This window comes from Salmo trutta, chromosome 6, assembly GCF_901001165.1.
Source record: "Salmo trutta chromosome 6, fSalTru1.1, whole genome shotgun sequence".
Classification (NCBI taxonomy): domain Eukaryota; kingdom Metazoa; phylum Chordata; class Actinopteri; order Salmoniformes; family Salmonidae; genus Salmo; species Salmo trutta.
This window is the reverse complement of record NC_042962.1, coordinates 19,151,356-19,171,440: the sequence shown is the minus strand read 5'-3', so window position 1 is coordinate 19,171,440 and position 20,085 is coordinate 19,151,356. Positions and strand designations below refer to the sequence as shown.

The 20,085-nt window shown below is 38.9% G+C and overlaps 2 protein-coding genes across 9 annotated transcripts; one reads left to right on the top strand and one right to left on the bottom strand.

Moving 5' to 3' along the window:
• Positions 1–1,184: 1,184 nt before the first annotated feature.
• On the bottom strand, positions 1,185–14,016 carry tfap2a (transcription factor AP-2 alpha). Of its 8 annotated transcripts, none has more exons than XM_029755612.1 (7): positions 13,825–14,016; positions 9,230–9,664; positions 8,020–8,071; positions 6,478–6,703; positions 5,760–5,878; positions 3,444–3,585; positions 1,185–2,605 (listed from the first exon to the last, which is right to left on the bottom strand). In XM_029755612.1, the coding sequence occupies exons 1-7, from the start codon at positions 13,858–13,860 to the stop codon at positions 2,323–2,325; spliced, it is 1,293 nt and encodes a 430-aa protein (XP_029611472.1). In that variant the 5' UTR covers positions 13,861–14,016; the 3' UTR covers positions 1,185–2,322. The 8 variants fall into 8 exon arrangements, with proteins under 8 accessions (XP_029611472.1, XP_029611476.1, XP_029611471.1 ...); XM_029755616.1 differs by having other exon boundaries at positions 9,248–9,664; XM_029755611.1 differs by lacking the exon at positions 13,825–14,016 and adding an exon at positions 11,980–12,267.
• Positions 14,017–18,129: 4,113 nt separating this feature from the next.
• On the top strand, positions 18,130–20,058 carry tmem14ca (transmembrane protein 14Ca). Its single transcript, XM_029755608.1, has 5 exons — positions 18,130–18,245; positions 18,870–18,942; positions 19,112–19,213; positions 19,617–19,704; positions 19,822–20,058. Exons 2-5 carry the CDS (start codon positions 18,870–18,872, stop codon positions 19,880–19,882), a joined length of 324 nt encoding a protein of 107 aa, XP_029611468.1. The 5' UTR covers positions 18,130–18,245; the 3' UTR covers positions 19,883–20,058.
• Positions 20,059–20,085: the final 27 nt, after the last annotated feature.

The window sequence follows — 20,085 nt, the reverse complement described above, 5'->3', positions numbered from 1 at the left end:
GTGAGCTATTGTGCCTGGGGTTAGGATCCCACACACAATCTGAGATGCAGCCAACAAAAACAGCCCTGACAGACAATGGCTCGCTTCACCTGCTACAGCACTGCACCGCAATTATACCAAGGACATGTACAGTTAGGCTTCATTCACCTTATTTGAAAACAACTGCTTCGGAATAAAACAGACCGTCTGGGCTTAAAATATGCAGATAATAAATAACCGCTATTTTGGAAAATGTAAAAGAAAAGGGGGGGGGTTGAAGAAAAGTTGCTCAGTAGGCCTAAATCTATCTCGATGTCACAACATCCCCATGCCACAACGCTCTCGACTAGAACCAGAGAGTGGAAAATAGAACAGAGCACAGACACAGGATATGCATATACACATCCACCGACTCCACTCCACCATGCTTCAGTAGAGATTGATTTCGAGGTGCATGCCATCAATACACAATCAAAACTCCATTTGAATTCGCTTATGTAATGCATCGTCCCCGTGGCTTTGGGCAAGCAAAACAAGGCTACAGCAGGTGTGTTAGAAGCATACATGATCATTTGCATCGATATGACTACAACGAAGCCTATGGGTAGAGATGTGAGCAAATATAAGAGATATCCACATGCCAACTTATTTGTCATATCATTTAACTGAATGCAGTTGAAATAGGTTTCCCACATTTTATTCCAACTGAATGCTGTCAAACAACACCAATAATTACAGACAGGCTAGTAATAACAAATATTTGATGCATGTCTTAAAAAAGCTTTAACAAAAACGAAATAAAAAACAATAGAATGGTAGGGAAAGGCAAATGTAATAACCTTCAACACAGCCATATACATCTCACTGATTTTAAAGAACGGTTTTGCTTGAGGGCTGGCGCTTCACACACACACTTCAAACACCAATGAATTCATTGTTTTCTGTGTCATTTGGCATGGTAAAAAAGCTCGGCTCCGGGTTTGAATGATCCTGTGCTCTGAACTATGAGTTGAAAGTATAAGTTGTTTTATTATACTTGAGGGAAACAATGGGTTCAGCTGCTTATTGCAAGGAACACTCGTCAGGGGAGAGTTAAACTCAATTACTGTAACCGTGCTGAATAGAAAAAAATGGCAAGAACGAAAATACACCCGGGCGTATCAACCACTGAATAAAAAATGAAAATATATGAATAAAAATCAACATGAAGCGTATCAAATGTTTATTTTTTTCTGGGCAACAAAGGACTATAATACATTGACAGGCATGGGAACTATTGCCAGCACAAGTCTATACAATACAGCTAAAACCGCCTCCAATCTGGACATTGGACATACAAGATATCAGATGGTCCCAAATGCTTAGAATTACTTCGAACATAAAAAAAATAATCAAAAGACAATATCCATTTATTGCTTTTATGGTGCTTCAAGGGAAGAACAAGTGAAACGTATTCTGATTGGCACAACACATAAAAGCTTGTATAAAAACAAGAAAGTAGAAACACAAAACAGTTCTCTTCGGGGTCTCGATTATGCACTTTTCAATTTAAAAAACTGAATGGAATAAGGATGATATAGCTAGAGAGAAATGGAGGTTTATTTCTATTAAATTTGTTTACTTGCTTCAATGTCGCCTCAACATGCTACAAGAGGGCTGAATTGAAATATCCCAGAGAAAAAATACCCCAAACTTCTGTTTTCTAAGAACCATAAAACCACATGAAGAACTAACCGAATATTTAAACCCACTAAAACAGGAGGCACCAGATAAATAAAAAATAAGTTTCAACAGACGCACCATATTTACAATTCCCATTAAATTACACATAAATAAATATATACATACATGAACACAGATTCCCTTATATAACCGTGAATCGTGTTGAAATTCAAAGTTCAAGTTGGTCGCTTGGAGTGAGAGTCTACAACTGAAGTCATGACATGGAACTGTGTGGATTTTTTTCAAGTTTATTATTCACAATACTGATAATAATTCATCCTCTTTTAGCTTCTTTTTGTCACATGGCTACAATCGTAAATTGAGAGATATAAGGGTCGCTCGATTTCAGTCCGTTGCAGCTCATAAAAAGAGGGAGTACATAAAAAGTCATAGATGTGGCAGAGATCTTTCCCTCTCTGGATCTGTTCCTTTGCGCCTTTCAGCATTTTTTTTCTTTTTAATTATTGTGGGGATCTTGCGCATCACTTCCCGTGAATCCAAAGTTGAATGGTATTAAAAACAAACATGTAAAATCATCGCGAGATCAGGAAGTGGCACGTTTACTTGATCAATAGTATTTATATGTATTTATAATATTTATATTGGGCTTTCAGGTGGGAATCACTTTCTGTGCTTCTCGTCTTTGTCTCCGCCTTTAGTGCCGCTGTCTGAGTGACTGTTGTTGTTCAGGTACATTTTGTCCATGGCTTTAATCGCCTCGGTCAGATAGTTCTGGAGAGCGGTGAGGGCCGCGCACATGGCTGGGGTCCCGAATCCGTGAGAAATGAGACTGAAATGGGTCAAGCAACTCTGAATCCCTGGCTCAAGAATAGGTTGTGGTCGAGAATTCCCCAAGGGCGTACGGTCCTGGGAAAGCAGGTCTGTGAATTCTTTGCAGATTTGCCTAAAATGGGGAGACAATATATATGTTAATTACAATCATAATGCCAGTCTGCCCCTAATATGACGTATAGGCCTATACAAGACATGGTCAAAGATCCTATTCATTTTATATAGTTAGGCCACATTCTAATGTTGTAGTACTATCGGATATTGCTCAAAGGGACGTATAAGTATAGTGTCATACTATGTCTAAATGTTATAATGCATTGAGGAAAGGTTGATGTTGGAATAAAACCAACTATGTTTCAATGCAATCCCAATCACAGCAAACAAAATGGTTGCATATGGATGAATCTGAGGCCTGTTAATCGACCAATAACAGTAAACTCCATATTGGATAGTCTCAGATAGGCTATTCGTGCACGTGTTTTATTCAATGCTTACGCAACGCGAAAATGCTTGGCATGAATCGAATACAGAGCATGGATATCAAATTCAATAGGCCTAATATTAGTTGAAAGTGTCAAATTCAAGAAGTGTTTGTTCAATGTGGCATTTTGTCGTGTGCATAACATCACCTGATGACCTATCTGGCTTATTAGAAGGACAAATAATTTGACATTAGTCGATTAATTTGTATCCAATTATTTTTTTGTCAGTTTTAATGTCACATCCATTCAATAGCCTACTACAATGTAACACAAATAACGAATCCATAAATCAACATTTTAGAAATGCATGTGAAATATATAGGCCTATGAAAAAGCCTACAAAAAAATTTAAAACGAATTTATAGAATTGACCACGATCATCCATTTGTGTTTGCAAACACTGTCGATGTAAACACGAGAATTCCAATTTTTTTTTTTACATATGAAATGTAATAATATAGCACTTACTTTGTTGCCAATAACATGTTTTTCCTCTGGACTTGTTCGTTTGGGTCGGAGTGCTGACGGTTTGTATATTCAGCTACTGCCTTGGCTGGAAACTCAGTCTCGCATACGTAACCAAAATCTCTGGCAAGATGCACGGCTTCGCCTGAGAAGGAAAGAATGGATTGAGTGTATACTATATTGCTCTAAATTGGACATCAAATATAGACCAATTAACACTTCCATTTAACACATGATTCATCTAATGAACGTCCTCGGCCAAAGAGAAGGCCTTGTCTTTGCATCAACTTCTAAATCAGTAGGCTATAGGCTAGCACTTGTACCTTCCATCACATGATGGATTATTTTATTTTTGTATTTTTTGTTGTTGTCATTTAGCAGGCGCTGTTATCCAGAGAGGCATTTGGGTTAAGTGCCTTGCTCAAGAGAACATCTACATATTTTTCACCTTGTTGGCCCGGGAATTCGAACCAGCAACCTTTCGGTTACTGGCCCAACGCCCATAACCGCTAGGCTACCTGTTATCAATAAGAGTCAGGCCCCCATTCCGTGAGAAGAGTTAAATATCACGGAAGCAATATAAAATGTCATAAGTAGCGTCATGCATATCACCATGTCATTGCTTAGCCATCCCTAAACATTATTGAAAGTCCAGCAGATCATACAACGAAAGCAATTTTAAAAGGCTATATGCAAATCTCGCTCCTACATACTTTAGCCATGAGAATTATAGGTTCATTCCATTGAGGTCTGCCTTTTTTTGTAGATTTTTTCAAGTCTTTGGTTTTAATTTCCTGAAACAGTTGGGTTTTTACTGCGGGGCTTCCTGCCATAAGCCTCAACTCCGGAAGAACGCATGCGCCAATTAGCATCAAAGCTCAAGTCCAGTAAACTCGTTTCCATAAAATGGAGCGGATCATAAACAATAACAGCACTTCAGAAAAACGCAGTGTCTCTTCACTAAATAACCGAGTGTCTTCATATCCCCCCCCCCCCACACACACACTTTATCGCAAAGAATCCTATATTTCTTCAACCTCATTACCATACAGCACCCAATTTCAATGAAGTACAATGAATATTGCATTCGCTCTACGGCTGTAATGATTAACAGGAACCAATGAACCGTCCCAGGCTTTCACCTTTAAAATCCACAGCTCACCAAATACCACCGCACTGAATAATAAGGTTCAACTTTGCAAGCAAAATGGATTTATTCAATAGCAATGGCATCCTCATAGTGTGCCACAATTACCTAATTTATTATTTAATAGTCTCACAACATATAGATCTTCCATAGGTCACTTCCACTTCAATCACAGAGCAACAGAAAGTGTCCCTGCATGTGTAAATAATACAAGTCTAATAGCAGTAGCAGTAGCTGTAGCTGTTGGCTAGTAGGCCCACTACTACTAGTATTACTATAACTATGATTATTACTACTGTTACTATAACTATGATTGTTACTACTACTAATACTACTATAACTATGACTATTACTACTGTTACTATAACTATGATTATTACTACTGTTACTATAACTATGATTATTACTACTACTAATACTACTATAACTATGACTATTACTACTGTTACTATAACTATGATTATTACTACTGTTACTATAACTATGATTATTACTACTACTAATACTACTATAACTATGATTATTACTACAACTACTACTACTATAACAATGATTATTACTACTACTACTACTACTATAACAATGATTATTACTATGACTACTACTATTACTACTATTACTCCTATTAATACTACTACTACTATTACTATAACTATGATTACTACTACTACTACTACTACTACTACTAGCCTAATATAGGCCTTATAATAATGATCATGATAACAAGCCACTATAGGGTTAATAAATCAATCGATCCACCTCTGCCAGAGGTGAAACAGCTCCACACTCACGCTAGACAATAAATAAGCAAATGCCCATAACCCTGCTTCAACAAGGAGCCTAGTTCATCTGGCACAAACTAGGCCAGCCAGGCTAACCGACCCCCACCTCACACTGTAGTAGCCTATTCTAGGACCACTTTCACGAGAGGGTTGCACACATGAAGGCTAAATACACAGGCCAATGTTGCGAAGAGCCTTTTAAAATTATTACCATCATCCTCTCTTTCAAAAACACACATATATCCTTCATGCCTGACTGGTTTGCAAGGCAAAGTCAGTCCAAATGACATGGATGAGCGCATATACTGATTTCGAATGTCCCCCCTGAAACCGTTCAAAGCACCTGCTATCCCGGGAACCGGAACTCAGATCATTTACAATGCAACTTACCTTCGACTAGTGACGTCAGCAGGGTAACGTTTGCGGCTTTGCGTCTACCAGCAGGTAGATTTAATCCGATTTTATCCAATTTCTCTCTGAGGGACCTTCCGCCATTCTTAGACTTGGCCCTGTGACAAGAACAGAAAAATAGTTTGTATGAATAGGCTAATTTGTAAAATGTAAATTTGTAAAATTTTTACCATCATTGTTACACACTATCTGATCCAAAAAGGTCTGAATGAATAAGTATGTTATTAATCATATTATTGCATCAAAGAGGTAGCCATCTTGATTTAAAAAATAACAATGCCATAATAGCATCGTCTTCCTTCCATACACTTCTATAACACTATCGGTGTCTACAGGTCTATGTGTGTGCCAATATAGGCTATGTATTTTCAAATCACTGAAACTACTTTATTTGAATGCACAGTGTATACCCAAAATACTGGCTTTGTGTCTAGTTTGGAATCTACAGACTAAACACTGAAGTAGTTTACTGTTGTAGGTGTAGGCCTATATATGATGTGCTTAAACTAGTCTTCCGGGGTTGAGGGTAAGGCCAAAAGGCCTACATTAATTTGTGGGCAACATTGTGAGTGTAAAGTTAATATGGAATTTAACAGTCTGGCTTTTGGGCTGTTTTAAATGCAGGAGGTGTCACGCTTGGTCGATTTTAATTATACCTGGGATAAAGAATGAGGAGCGACATTAAAGTCCGGCTCACCTTCTCAGCACCCCGCCCAGCAGTGACGCGTTGAGGCACTCAGGCGGCGAAAGGCGTCTCTGCACTTCCGCCACCGTGACCTTGTATTTTGATGTGGAGCTGAGCAGAGACAGGCGACCCGGAACAGAGCAGAACACCTCGTTGGGGTTTACTACACCGCCAAAAAGACCGTCCTTATTTATCGGAATGGCGGAGACGTTGTTGTTCTTGGATAAAGAAACTGGACCTATGGAAGAAAGAGAACAAGTTCAGTGAATCTTATTCAATGTAGACCGTTAATCAGATGAGATTCATATCAAACGCGGTGTGGGTGTAGAGGCCTACACACAATTAAAACAATTGGCATAGGATATGACAGGACAAATAATAATAATATTAACACGAATAATAAACATTAACAATGATAATATAGGCCTATTTATTGTTTTCTTGTTTTTGTTATTAGGCCTACGCACAAAGGCCTAACCATTGCTAAATGTTGTACCATATTGTAGACCTCGTTTAGGCCAATATTTGTTTAGGGTAGGCTATCTATGCAATTTGAGCTCTGAAACATCGCAAGATTTTGCAGACGCGCGCGCACACATGTTGCAATACTTAAAACACACACACAGACACAGCACGCGAAGAGAAGCCTTTTTTCAAATATCCATGGTCTCCCCAAAAATACAGTCGCGCGTGTGATTTCACTTTGCAGGGGTTACCGTTTTGTGTGCAGTAACCGGAGACAAAGGGACTAGCGCTTTTGGATAGATCACTTGTGACATTAATAGCCCAGGGGAGGCTAATAGAGACGATAGGAGTTAAACGAACTCTTGAGATTACTAATATAAGAGCCAATTATCATGTTGATGCGGAAAGAGCATCTCTCAAGATTTATCCCCTGCGCATCTAATTTGAACTGACAAAAGACTCCACATAGCGAGAGGAGTAACGTTCAACCTGACCATGAAGTAGGCCTAGCACGCCAGAAATGGTCTTATAGGAGTAAACAATCGAATTCACACGCAATTATGCTAGGCCCATATATGATAATACAACACTGAACGCATTATTCCATAATCAACCGAAGCCAAACACTGATGGAATGAGACTCTATAAATGGTTTAAAGACCTTGCCTATTTTTGCAGTCTATATTGTTTTCCACCTTTGATGCAGGATCTGGTATCATCCTGACACTTAATACATAGAGCATTACCAACTGCCATTTTAGATTTGCTCCCGAACGGGACTATATTTACGATATATAGCGAAAAGATGCGTCAACACATTAAAACCACTAGCTTAAACAGCATAGCCTATATAGGGCATATTCGCATCTGACTTGGCCTACTCTGAAATGCTGACATTGGCATTAATTGATGAAAAGGTGCATGCAGTTAGTTTGATGCACTCAAGCTCACGTAATAAAAAACACTGCGCATTAATCCACTTGGTTCAGTGAGGCGCTGACTACCGCACAAGCTCCGGAGCAGAGTGGTGGTGTGGTGTGGTGTGCAGCTTGTGGAAACATACATGGCATCTCGAAGGAAATTGCTTACCTTTTTTAATTACAGTCTGATCTGGGATGTGAATTCCTTGATCCTCAACATGCTGCAACACACAGATGCAAAATACACTATTTAATATAGAATACAATATAATTAATTTTACATGTCATGCTGTTTGCAAAAGACTGGCATGTAGCTCACAATCCAAATATATGATGGACCTCTTATTATTTTCAATGAGGGTGATAATGGCTATAGCTGTTGGGCAGTGCCCGTCATGCATATCAGACTTAAATAATGAGGCTCTGTCGCCCAATAATCATGACCTAATTCCATCCGCAGAATGGATACTTACGAATAACTATGATTCCAAATTGTATTCGGAATAAAGGTGGTATTACACGTCGTGCACGCTAATTGGGGATTAGGCATTTGTTTTAGAAAAAAAACAAACGCGTCATTGTACAGGCCTTTACTTACTCGATGTATTCGTATTACCTGCGGAGCGATGGAACTTAATCTAAAACATGGTGCTCACAGTGTGCCTGCATGTGCAAAACTACCGAGTGGACATTTTATTATTGCTCTCAGCCTCCTGCTCATATCGGGACTTGAGTATTTTCAATGAGCACAATTAAATTAAAGATGAAGGGAGGATATCCAGAATCATGTCCAAAATGACAGGGATTATTAATCAACAAGCGCGGTATACCATCCATTTTGTGAGAGGGGTTGCAGATCATATTATAGTTCCCAGAGCTTCAGCTTTGATCTGTTTGCTTAGGGCAAGTGTTTATAACGCTATGCATCTTTTCAGTGGAGAGAGGGGGTCAACAAAAATAATACGGCTAATAAAGTGCAAACACAGCTGGAGAATATAGACGGAATAATCCATGCAAATAGGCTTTTATACAGTGTTTCACTCGAGAGCCGTTTGTAAAATGTAATTTCTGTTGGAACATTTACATAAAAAGGGCTCTTGTCAATTAAATGCAATGGTTATGGCCATAATCTTTGACCATTTCTGCATTTATAAAATGGCATGCCATGCACTGAGTCATTAAATGTAGGCCGTGACATTTCATACAGAGCTGCCAATTTACAGCAGCAAACACTTAGGCTATAGAAGGCTACGTGTGTAGGCCTAATAATAATTTCAAAATAACAATAAGAAAATAATAACAACAACAATTATTATAATAATAACAACAACAACAATAATGTAATAGTAAAAATGTAATAGTAATAATAATATAATTACCAAATAATGCTGAATTACCTGAACATCTTCTAAAGAGTGAGGTATTCCATGGATTGGGATAGAATCTGAGAGTCCCGTATCGATTCCGTGGCCCGACGGCAGGAGCACTTCTCTACGGTACTCCCTACAGAGCTGATGGGGCAAGCCACGGTGCTGGTGCAGCAAACTGCTCTCCTGACTTTGCCTCTGGCCCGGCCAGCCAGGGTGTTGTGGCTGCGGCTGAGCGTGCAGGGAGTTGAGGGAGTAGGGGTCGTTGACGTGCGAGTATGGGTCCTGAGACTGGGGGTAGATTGGCTGGTAGGGCGGAGGAAAGTACGGTGGCTGGAAGTCGGAGTTTGGGGTATGGGAGAGTGGAGGGGCGCTATATGGAGACTGGCCCACGCCTCCCAGCTGAGGTAGCCTGGCTGTCCCATTGCTGGTACCGTCGTGACGATCCTGCAGGAAAAAAGAATCGGAGAAATTAAACCTATACACCAACCCTCCATTTTACCCGTTTTCACCGGGGCTTTTATGGACTGTCACCTACCATAATTGAATGTCTATTCAAAGTCGTTGGTTGAAATAAAATCAACAGTATTTATCTGTTGAACGCAGCAATAATAGCCTAATAATAATAATGCTAACAATAATAACAGTGATAATTACTGTAGGCTAATAACACACCCGTAGGCATATTTGATCATTTTCAGGGGGAAATGATTACAGTTAAAATATTTAGATAGGCCTACTGAAATGAAATATGAGAGCAATCTTGCATTTTTTCTCTTTTTTGTATGATCGTTTAGCAAAACTATTTGACTAAAAAAGGCAATAATCGGAGTCTGATTGCTGCATGAAGTAGGCTATAACTCAGTCTTTGCCACCGAGTCCAACTTACCATCGCGGAAAAGCTGTGCACTAACATCTGCGAAGATTTTCGAGCGATTCAAAAGAGAATTTTCAGAAGAAAAACGTTGATAAAACAACGAAAATTTACGAGCAAACAAAATAATGCCAGCAACAACACTATTGAAAGATCACGGAGCCCAATGTTCAGATAAGCACCACCGAAGAACGATAATCCATCAGAATTTGGTTAAATTCCCACTGCCCTTCATTCGATTCTAAAATGCAATGTTTGGTCTTGCGGATTTATGTTTAAAGTTTCTTGTATCCCTGTTCCGTCTTCTGTCTCTATCACTGTGCTGTTCCCTCGACTGAGCTCATATTAGCAAAGAGCTGCTTCTTTCCTTGGACTCCTAATAGCAGATATTCATGACTATTAATATTACACGAATTCTTAATAAGGGAAGAATGGTCGGAAATCGAGCGTGAAGCGAGGAAGCAACTCAAGGCAGAGTCTGCACTAAATGACGTCCATTGAATGAGGAATCAGTATATCTATCTAATCAGAGATGGGGAGAGAAAGAGGGAGTGAGTGAGGAGGGGAGAGAGAGAGGGAGACAAAAAGAGGGACATTCTCTTGCGTCTGACGAATCAGAGAGAGGGGGGAACATTTTAAAAGGTTCGAAGGCAAGCACAAGTGAAAGAAAGGCAGAATGAAGGGGGGACCAGAGATAGAGGAAGAGCCATGGAAGGAAACAATGTGCACCTCTGATTCGTGTGAAAATCCAGCAAACGCTGAGGGCATCTCGGCTGGCACATTTTTACTGTTCAGAGGGCGGTTGTCTGCTCGCCATGTCCCTTTGTTTTTCACTTCAGTTTCCGACGCCTCGCTTTCCATGGCCCTTCCCGAGTCTCTCGAATGAAATAATCCACGGTTATTTGATTTCAAACTACGCCAGCCGAGCTAACTTTCACTCCGAGCAAATATATTCAAAAGTTATTATACGGATACGCAAGCTTAAGACATCCACTTTCCACTTTTAACCTATTTGCACGCGACCATTTTGACAAAACAGCAAAATAGTAACCATTATGAAAACACGGTAGTTAACACTGATTTCAAAACAGAAACAGGTCTATTAGCCTAACCGTAAACTAAACTTGAATGAGAGAATCACAAATTCAAACACGGGCAGCGAAATCCAGCCCAGCGTTTCTCCCCTGCTCTTTGCTTGCGTATTCTCCAGACGCGGTTAAAACACGTTCAACTGGCTGCACCACTCCTAAACAACTCCCTGATATGACTGCCAAACTTTCTATTCTATAATAACAATAACACAGCGTGTGCAGTGCACACACACCACTAAGGGCTCGAAATGCACCGATTTATTTTAGAATAATGTAAGGGATAGGCATCCTATTATTTAAACACATTATTTTCAACATACTTATTTTTCGATGATACAGTCAACACATGCATTATGGGTGTCTCCCTAAGTGCATTCTCTTACATTCTATGTACATTTAGCATGTTTCAGCAGTGAGTTTTGATAAATCCTATTTTATACAATTACGTTTTAAATTATATAAATATATTTTTTTTTTCCTATGGATTTGCCATTTATTACTTTAATTTATTGATGTGAAAATGTATTATTATTATTACTATTACTTTATTTGCTCTGTTAATATTGAAACTGTGTAAAATGTATTTTTCTACACAATTAAAAATTGCATTACTCCATATCAAAATAGCAAAATATCTAACACATGAAATAAACCAGTATGCATCTGTATATCCTTCAATGAATTAAATATGTTCCCAGACAACTGTCAAAACAATTACAGATTGACAAAATGAAAATAAAGCAGTATACCCCATTAATTACATGAAAACAACAATAAATCAAATATGAGCCTCTTACCTCGCAATCTTCATATTTTATATTATCAGTTAATTTCCAAAGCATTTTCATGGGTTGTGGTGGGTATTGAGAGCGCCTTTCCTTGTTTTACACAGTGAATTGTGCTCTAGCTGAAACTATTTTAGTTGAGCTTGGCTGTCTGCGCTCTGAGATCTCCCTCTAATGGTGAAAGTAAAAGGCTCGCGCACCACTGTAATAACATTCGCATTCCCTCATTAGCATATCAACAGCCGCTTGATTCCCATCTGCCCAACACCAATGGACAACACAGGTAACACTGGAGCGAGATTTCACATGTATTTACTTCTCCCACATTCAATGAGAATATACAGCAGGAATTGAGCGTACATTTTATAAGCATTCTCTATGACAAAAAGGCAACAACACACCCTGCACCTGGGGGTGTGAACGTTCATTTGATGGCTATGATAAAACAAATAATTGGATAATACATGTTATGTATTAATTTGCTTCCTTTGTCGTGCATATTCGTTTCTGTAACAGCTTCATAAAAACAAGTTCCATCATCTCACACCCTATATGGGCCTATGGTATAATCTGTCTGTGCTTACATTTTAGGATGGTTAACTTGCTCTGAAGAGCGTGCCACACGCAAATACTCTATCTAGTGCTCTTCATACTTTGTGGCCAAACTGATTTTCGTAAACTGTTGTTTTAGACGTATTGAGAGTTGAGACCATGAAAAGCTATTCTGTCACTGTCATGCAAAAGAAGAAACACTCTAAAGTGGGTATACATCTCCATTGACGACATGTAAGAGCGCCGTATTTGGAATGTAAATAATTAACACAACAACATAGCTTGTTTAATGTGAATGAGGGTCTGAAGTATTTGGGCGGGTCAAGAACCAGGTCGCCAACTCCTAGGCGTTGGCCTCTCCTAGTTCAGATTTACATTTTTGGTGGGGTACCTTTACAACCGGTTGTTATTAATGAGAGGGCCCATGAATCTAGATCACAATGACAACTATCAGCGGGGTAAAGGTGCCTTAAAAAATAAATCGTGGGGTGTGTGGGTCTGTATGTGTTTCTATATGCTGCTGTGTGGATTTTAGAGGTTGTGTGCTTTTGGAGAGTGAAACCAAAAGGCTCAATCTTGGATTGTTTCGCCGACTTCAGTTTCACCGCGTTAGAAAGTTCTGTTTTACAATCGACATGAAATGATTCTTTAAAAATCAATTGCATTAGGCCAACATGCCCCTCAAAAGTAATAGGCCTACATCGGAGAGATTTGTTTTGACATTTTAGATGACAAGAACCACAACTTCCGGGCGAGCTATAACTTTAGTATGAGATGCCATTTATCATATCATAGACGAATTAACATCTAAAATGATACATTGGAGCATCCTATGTATGATTTGTGCTATTTTTATAGATTTTATTCACATTTCAATAAACACTAGCCTATAGCAAAACAATACGTGTTATATCCTAAAGAATACTCTATGGGCTATTATTTGCTTCTATATAAGGAACGGTTTTCTATAGTTGCATGATATATAAAGTGATGTAGCCTTCTATGCAAGTTAAACCTGCTTTCCCCAAGTTATTATGAAAGCCAATGCGCTATTGTTAATCAGGCGTAAATAGGAACATAATCGACTTTTGCGAGAAAAAAGAACACTGTCAAAGGAAAAATAATTAAAACTGTTGAATAACTGTATAATATTTAGGCTAAATATAGTGCTAGCCTACTAATTCCACAATGAAAAGTTGATGGCAATGCATTTACCAATTGTGGCCATATATTCGACATATATTACACTCCTGTAGGCTAGTTAGTAGCCTACCCGTTCTTTGTCTTGAAATAAACAGCACATACCTGCCAATCCCCCATTTTGCCCATTATTGACATCATTGTTTCTTCAATTTGCCTGGATATGGTAGATCACACGTCGTGTTATCTCATTGAGGCTTCCGTCCATAAGCCAATTTTTGCTTTTACTTGTGGTGAACGAGATCAGCTCACCTGGCCATAAAAACCCTCTGGGCCACCTGGTGGCACATGCGCAATAGACCGGATGTGTTAACCTACCTGAAGTAGAGGTAATGCTCTTTTGTGAATATGCTTTTGGGGCTTACTACGTTCAATTGTGAATGAACATATGGCTGGAAAGTGTGTGGACGAAACTTTCGCACAGAATCGCAATTTTTTTTTCATCCATGGGCTAACTGTTGTGAATACAACAATATAACAATATAATTTGCATACCGTTTATATATGTAAAATACAAAAGTAAATGAAAAATCTATATATTATTGAATATCAACATCATGTCAATAAGTCGGCTATATCAGTTGATTATAAAATATTTATTCACATTAAAAATGAAACTGTGTCAAGATCATATCTGAAGGTTAACTGTAACATCATTACTTAAACACAATCTACCAGATTCCCATACGTGTATTGGGGTCATGGTTTATTTATCATCTGTTTATTTCTAATACATACTTATGAAGACGCCTCAGGCCAGAAATGAATGAGCTCAGCTTTTCACCAGGCACACCAAAAAATAAAAAGAGCAACACGTGCGCTCACCGAGGTGTTAATGGTAATGATGGTCCAAAAAGTATTTTCTTTCTAATTCTAACCGGACACATGTCGACTCTACCTATGGGGCGCTCAACAACATGGTTGCACTGCACTGTCAATTGCAGAATGGAAAGATATATCTGGCTTGAATTATGATGTATTATTTAGTTGATATAAATATGACAAATAAACCATAACGATAAGTATTCCCTTTCAAATTCAACAAATTCAAAGCTATATAGCCTATTTTAAACAACAGGCCTTTTCCTGAGAAAACACAGCTCAGTTGAATTACAGTCACACAATTGGGCAAATATTGAAATATTTTAGATTACATGTTTGTTTTTGTCTTGCATTTGACTGTGGTGTTTGGCAACTGTGCGGTCTATAAACTTGTATTCTATACATATTTGTACTATATTTGGGCAACTTTAATATTCCCTCAATGTTTGACTTCAAAGTCAATCGATTTGAAAAGAATAAAAGTGCAGGCAGGAATACAGATAAAAAGAACAATCTAAAACATATATTCAGAGCAACAAGGTGTAGCTAACTGCAGTACTGCGCACAGGGAACGCGAGCAAGTGTGTTAAAGAGTTCTGGACAGGATCCGTTTCCATGTGAATATCCAACCTGTTTGTCTAAGGCTTGGTTTCAACCACTTCCACCCCTGCCAGGAGCCCCCGGCACAATTTCAGTTAAGCATCATAAAACCGTACAAGATGTTTAATAGGCAACGATACTGAAACGACTGGTTGCACCTTTTGGGCATTGATATATCTCACAATTTAGCAAGGATAATGCGCAATGCATTTTGCCAATATCATCTCAAATGTATTATTATTATTATTATTAGTAGTAGTAGTAGTAGTATTTCAGATGTTTACTGAATTATTAGTCCTATGATAAATAAATGGTCTACTTCAAAACATGACATGTCATAGAATATTACAATGGCTAGAGAAACGCGTCCTCGTGCGTAATTCTTATTTGTTCAAACTTTGGCGCATTACTTTATTAATTATTTAACAAGTTAGGAGTGATGAAACGCTAAGCCGTATAGCTAAGTAAAGAAATATCTAATGGTTTGAAGCACTATAAAATCACTCCGCTGCAAGGTATTTACCATTATCCAGGAGTAAAACATCATTTACACAGAATTTGCCTATATTATATTCCTCCGCAAATCTATAGAGAGGCCTCTCACATAATGTTATGAATTCTGGATTTCTGGTCGTGTAGGCCTACCCTATGCGTTTCAAGTGATGAAACAATCGTTGGTTTTCAAATTATGATCCCCAGAAGAATAAACTGTGGTCTGGCGCCATCAAGTTCTAAAAGAAAGAAAAGCGCTGCAGAAAGGCAATAAAGTTTCAAATTCAACTGTAATTGAACCCAAATGTATCGAAATTGAAATACTGGAAGAAATAATAAGCTAAAAGCCTACCAGGTCTGTGCAGTGCAGTTCGCAACATGAGTTTTCATATCACTGCAAGGATAATTAAACAAATAATAATAATCTATATGCCAAAATTAACTTTAGGTTATATCGATAACCTATAAGAGTGATTTATGCGTTATACTGGAATCGAACACATATTCTTCTTTCAAATTAACCCTTTGATCTCAACCTAAAATCCTTCATAATGATAATCATCTCAGATGTGGCCCAATCTGGACACAGACGTCAACAGGCATAAATCGTTATTGATCCTCTTCCGCCATCTTGTGGCTGAAATTATACAATTTAAAGGGACCATATCGCTCCCAAACTAAAATGTAGTCAATTCACCTGGACAGTTATTACATATTTCCCTTACTTAGGTACTTGATAGACCTATTCTGTTTTGGCAGTAGACCTAGTTGGCTATAGTGCTCCATTCTGAAAATATGTCAATCTAAAACACCTTACAAGCACTCAAATTCAACTCATATTAGGCGTATCTCTGACTGAGGATATTCTTGTCTGCATTAGGCCTACATTTATGAAAAGTAATACACTCAATACATAGCATTGTTAAATAAAAGTGGTAGGCCTAATGTGTCACAATACATTCACTGAAAATAAGGTCCCACATATATTTCTACTATCAGTTGTTTTTCATCCATTAATTACAGTCCTTTCATTGTAGGGTTTTACAATTCATTGTAGACTTTTAACAGAGCTCGTGTGACTTTAAAGCTATTGGGCGCATTCCGGCAGATCACATTTGTCAAGTCGGTGACATGGTCGGACTACTGCATTTGGCGCCCACCCATAGTGAAGAGAGAGAAATGTGCAGTTTTATAATGCTATTCTACACATTTTGTCATAAGGCTAAGAGAAAATGTTGCGGTTTTAAAGAACATTTCCGCAATTCTACACTTTTTGCCATGGGGCAGGTCATTTTTGTTGTTGCAGTTTTATAGTTCATCTCTTGATTTTGTTCATATTTTGCCATTAGGCTGAGAAAACATTTTGCAGTTTCAAAGCAAATTTCCTGCTATTCTACATATTTTCCCATGAGGTTGAGAGACAATTTTGCAGTTTTAAAGCAAATGTCCTGCAATTCTACAAATTTTGCTGTCATATGCTATCTGGGAACACTTCGTGCCCCTTCGGTAATCTGGCCCTGGTCAGTCACCACCTTTCAGAGTGTGTTGCTTTATGGGGATATAAATTGTCCGATTTGCATCTACTGCAAGTTTCTGCAGATGCACTTCAATGTCATCCTGCAGCCATTGCCTGCATTGTGGGAGGCTTTATTGTCAACAAATCATTTTTATTGTATTTTTTACTCACACGAATGTGACCAAAGACATGATTGAAACATGAACCAACTTTGCTGTGAATCATGTATAAAGTGGATACATACAAATGAATGTGATGTTTGAGGCTCTCTCACTAATTGATTGTACAATGTGCACACATATTGTATGATTTCAGTTTGTGAGTGTGTGATATGTGGGTTGGAGACATGTTTATTTCGACATTATAAAGAAAAACTTTTATCAATAATGGCAACACTGCCATGTTGGATCTGAGCCTTGCTGTTGGAAAACCTCCCCCGACTTCACTTCTCCACATTCATCTACCATCAGTTGCTTTAGCCTTACAACTCAAATGCTCCCATTTTGAAAGGGTGTCAGTCATAGAGATAGAAGAGGACTTATGCTACGTTCACATGCTAGTCGGGACTCAGAAATGTTCGACTTGCTATCTGGTTGAACGTGGCACGTGTATAACTACAACCAATTTGCAAGTTGTAAATTTCAGCGTTTCCTAGTTCCGACTAGCACGTGAACGCAGCACAATCTTTATATCTGTGCCATTATAGAGGCTGTGACAGCATGGGCAGCTCCATTGAGGCTACAACCCACAGGAATCTTCACCCAGTTGACTACTTTGACTACTTTAAAATGGCGGAAGCATGGTGGATGCCCTCAATGGCGCTGCCCATGCTAATCGGCCTTTTGGCAACCAGAGGCCTCTATCATTCTCTATGTTGTCACTTTTTAAACGTTTTGGGTTTGGGTAAATGGGATACGAGTTCTAGTTGTGTGCCAGACAGCTGACGGTATACTGGCTATGATGTTGAGAAAAACTTCACTTCCCATCAGTTATTTGGCAACGCGTCATTGCTACGATTTACGTTGTGTGTGCGCCATCATTGGTGGCTCGGTTGTCACTACGAAGCAGCAGTAAAGGACATATCGAAAGCAGCAAGGTTGTACACAAACTAGTGTTTTAGTATTCAAATGTTTCCAAAGTTTGACAATGTATCTGCATATAAATTAATATTGGTAGCAAACATACATGCTAGTCGAGATTCTAGTATGCATGTAGGCTACTGTGGTGCACTGCTCTCATAACATTGATGCTAGGCTATGTTGCTCTGACTTACTCTTGTGGGACTGGCTTAGCCTACTAGTTACCCAACCGACACAAAGAATGTACCGAAGAAAGTCAAATATGTGTTCAATGTTGAAATGGGGAACATTGTAGTAACGTTGGGGAAATGAACCACGGTGTTCCCCAGAGGAATTCAGCTAAACTAGGACAGGCTATTGTATGGAAGAACAGTTTAGCTGCAAATACCATTGGCCCATGTTTTTTATATATTTTTTTTTACAACATTCATACTGTATGTACAGTCATTTGTTATGTGTTTTGCAACTATGTAAAAAAATGACAGGCACATCGCAACAGAATGATCGTTTAATCTTCTATTACTAATTTGCTACGTTTGTATCATCGGCACGTGCCCACTGCCAATTGTTCTGCAGTGGGTGTGTGGGGAATGGCGATAGTAACGGTCTCCCTCATTACTTCATTATGTGTTCTAATCTAGATGACTGATTGGGTTGGATATGGGTATGCAGCCCTCATTGCATCCGGGGGAGCGATGGGCTATGTCAAAGCAGGTAATTTTATTATTGTGCCATCCGGGTTTACTCAATTATATAGTTATGCAGCCATTTACAGGTGAGTTTAATGCATTCTATGATATTTCTACTCTTGTGCTTGCCCATACTTGATAATGAACTGGTAACCAAGTTACCACTCACCCTGTACTTATTTTTGTGTCTCCAGGCAGTGTCCCCTCTTTGGCAGCAGGTCTTCTATTTGGGGGCCTAGCTGGGGTTGGGGCCTACCAGATATCACAAGATCCCAAAAATATTTGGGTGTCACTAGGTTGGTGAACTTAGGTGTTGGCCCTTACTGTTTTATGAATGTGAAAGCATGCTTGCAACAGGCCTCCCATCGACCAGATCTCTTTTGATCACCGCTAACCAACTTCTAGATGCTCATGATGATTAGGTTTACAATAGACAAAAGTTGTAATGGGTCCGCACTCAAAAAGATGTTACATAAAGCTTACTTCACTTTTCAATTGTAATTTTCACTGCGTCGGGGATAGCATACACAGACGTGCGACATCTTTTTGAGTGTGGACCCATTACACCTTTTGTTTTTCTGAATTTGCGGGTTTTACGCACCAGCCATGCTTCTGGGAGAGCATGGTGGTCCCCTATTGAGTAGGTCTACAATAACCGTACTATACTGTACTGAGAGTCATTTCCCCCCTGTATCACAGTCACATCAGGAGCCCTGGCAGGTGTGATGGGAAAGAGATTCTACGGCTCCAGGAAGATGATGCCTGCTGGAATGATGGCAGCAGCAAGGTAGCTGAGATGACCAACTCCTTACTTTGTTTCAGGAGTAGGTCATAGGTATGCATGTAGATGATACAGTACATGGTCTTACAGTACTTAACGTGTTATTTTCTCTACTTTGTCTAGTATCCTTATGATGGGAAAACTCGGTGTTGGAATGCTGCTGCAGAAGCCCCAGGAGTCATAATACACTGATATGAACACTTTCAGACACTGATGTAAAAATCATTATCCTCTTTCTTTTCCATTGTCTTGTATTATTCAGGAACAAGCGGTCATCAGTCATATGTGGATGTTATTTTGTAAAAATGTATAATTGAACACTGATTATAATATCTTGTTTATAAAATTACAAGGATGGCATGCGTTTGTTCATATTGTTACACAGAT

What these genes read in the sequence shown, in the direction of transcription:
- tfap2a (XM_029755609.1), bottom strand. Translation starts at nt 10,952, where the DNA reads ATGGAAAGCGAGGCGTCGGAAACTGAAGTGAAAAACAAAGGGACATGG. An exon ending in AGGTAATTCAGCATTATTTG is followed by an intron (nt 8,072 to 9,229) that starts GTAATTATATTA and finishes TGTGTGTTGCAG; the next exon opens with CATGTTGAGGATCAAGGAAT. An exon ending in AACATGTTATTGGCAACAAA is followed by an intron (nt 2,606 to 3,443) that starts GTAAGTGCTATA and finishes TCCCCATTTTAG; the next exon opens with GCAAATCTGCAAAGAATTCA.
- tmem14ca (XM_029755608.1), top strand. Translation starts at nt 18,870, where the DNA reads ATGACTGATTGGGTTGGATATGGGTATGCAGCCCTCATTGCATCCGGG. An exon ending in AAATATTTGGGTGTCACTAG is followed by an intron (nt 19,214 to 19,616) that starts GTTGGTGAACTT and finishes CCTGTATCACAG; the next exon opens with TCACATCAGGAGCCCTGGCA. An exon ending in GGAATGATGGCAGCAGCAAG is followed by an intron (nt 19,705 to 19,821) that starts GTAGCTGAGATG and finishes TACTTTGTCTAG; the next exon opens with TATCCTTATGATGGGAAAAC.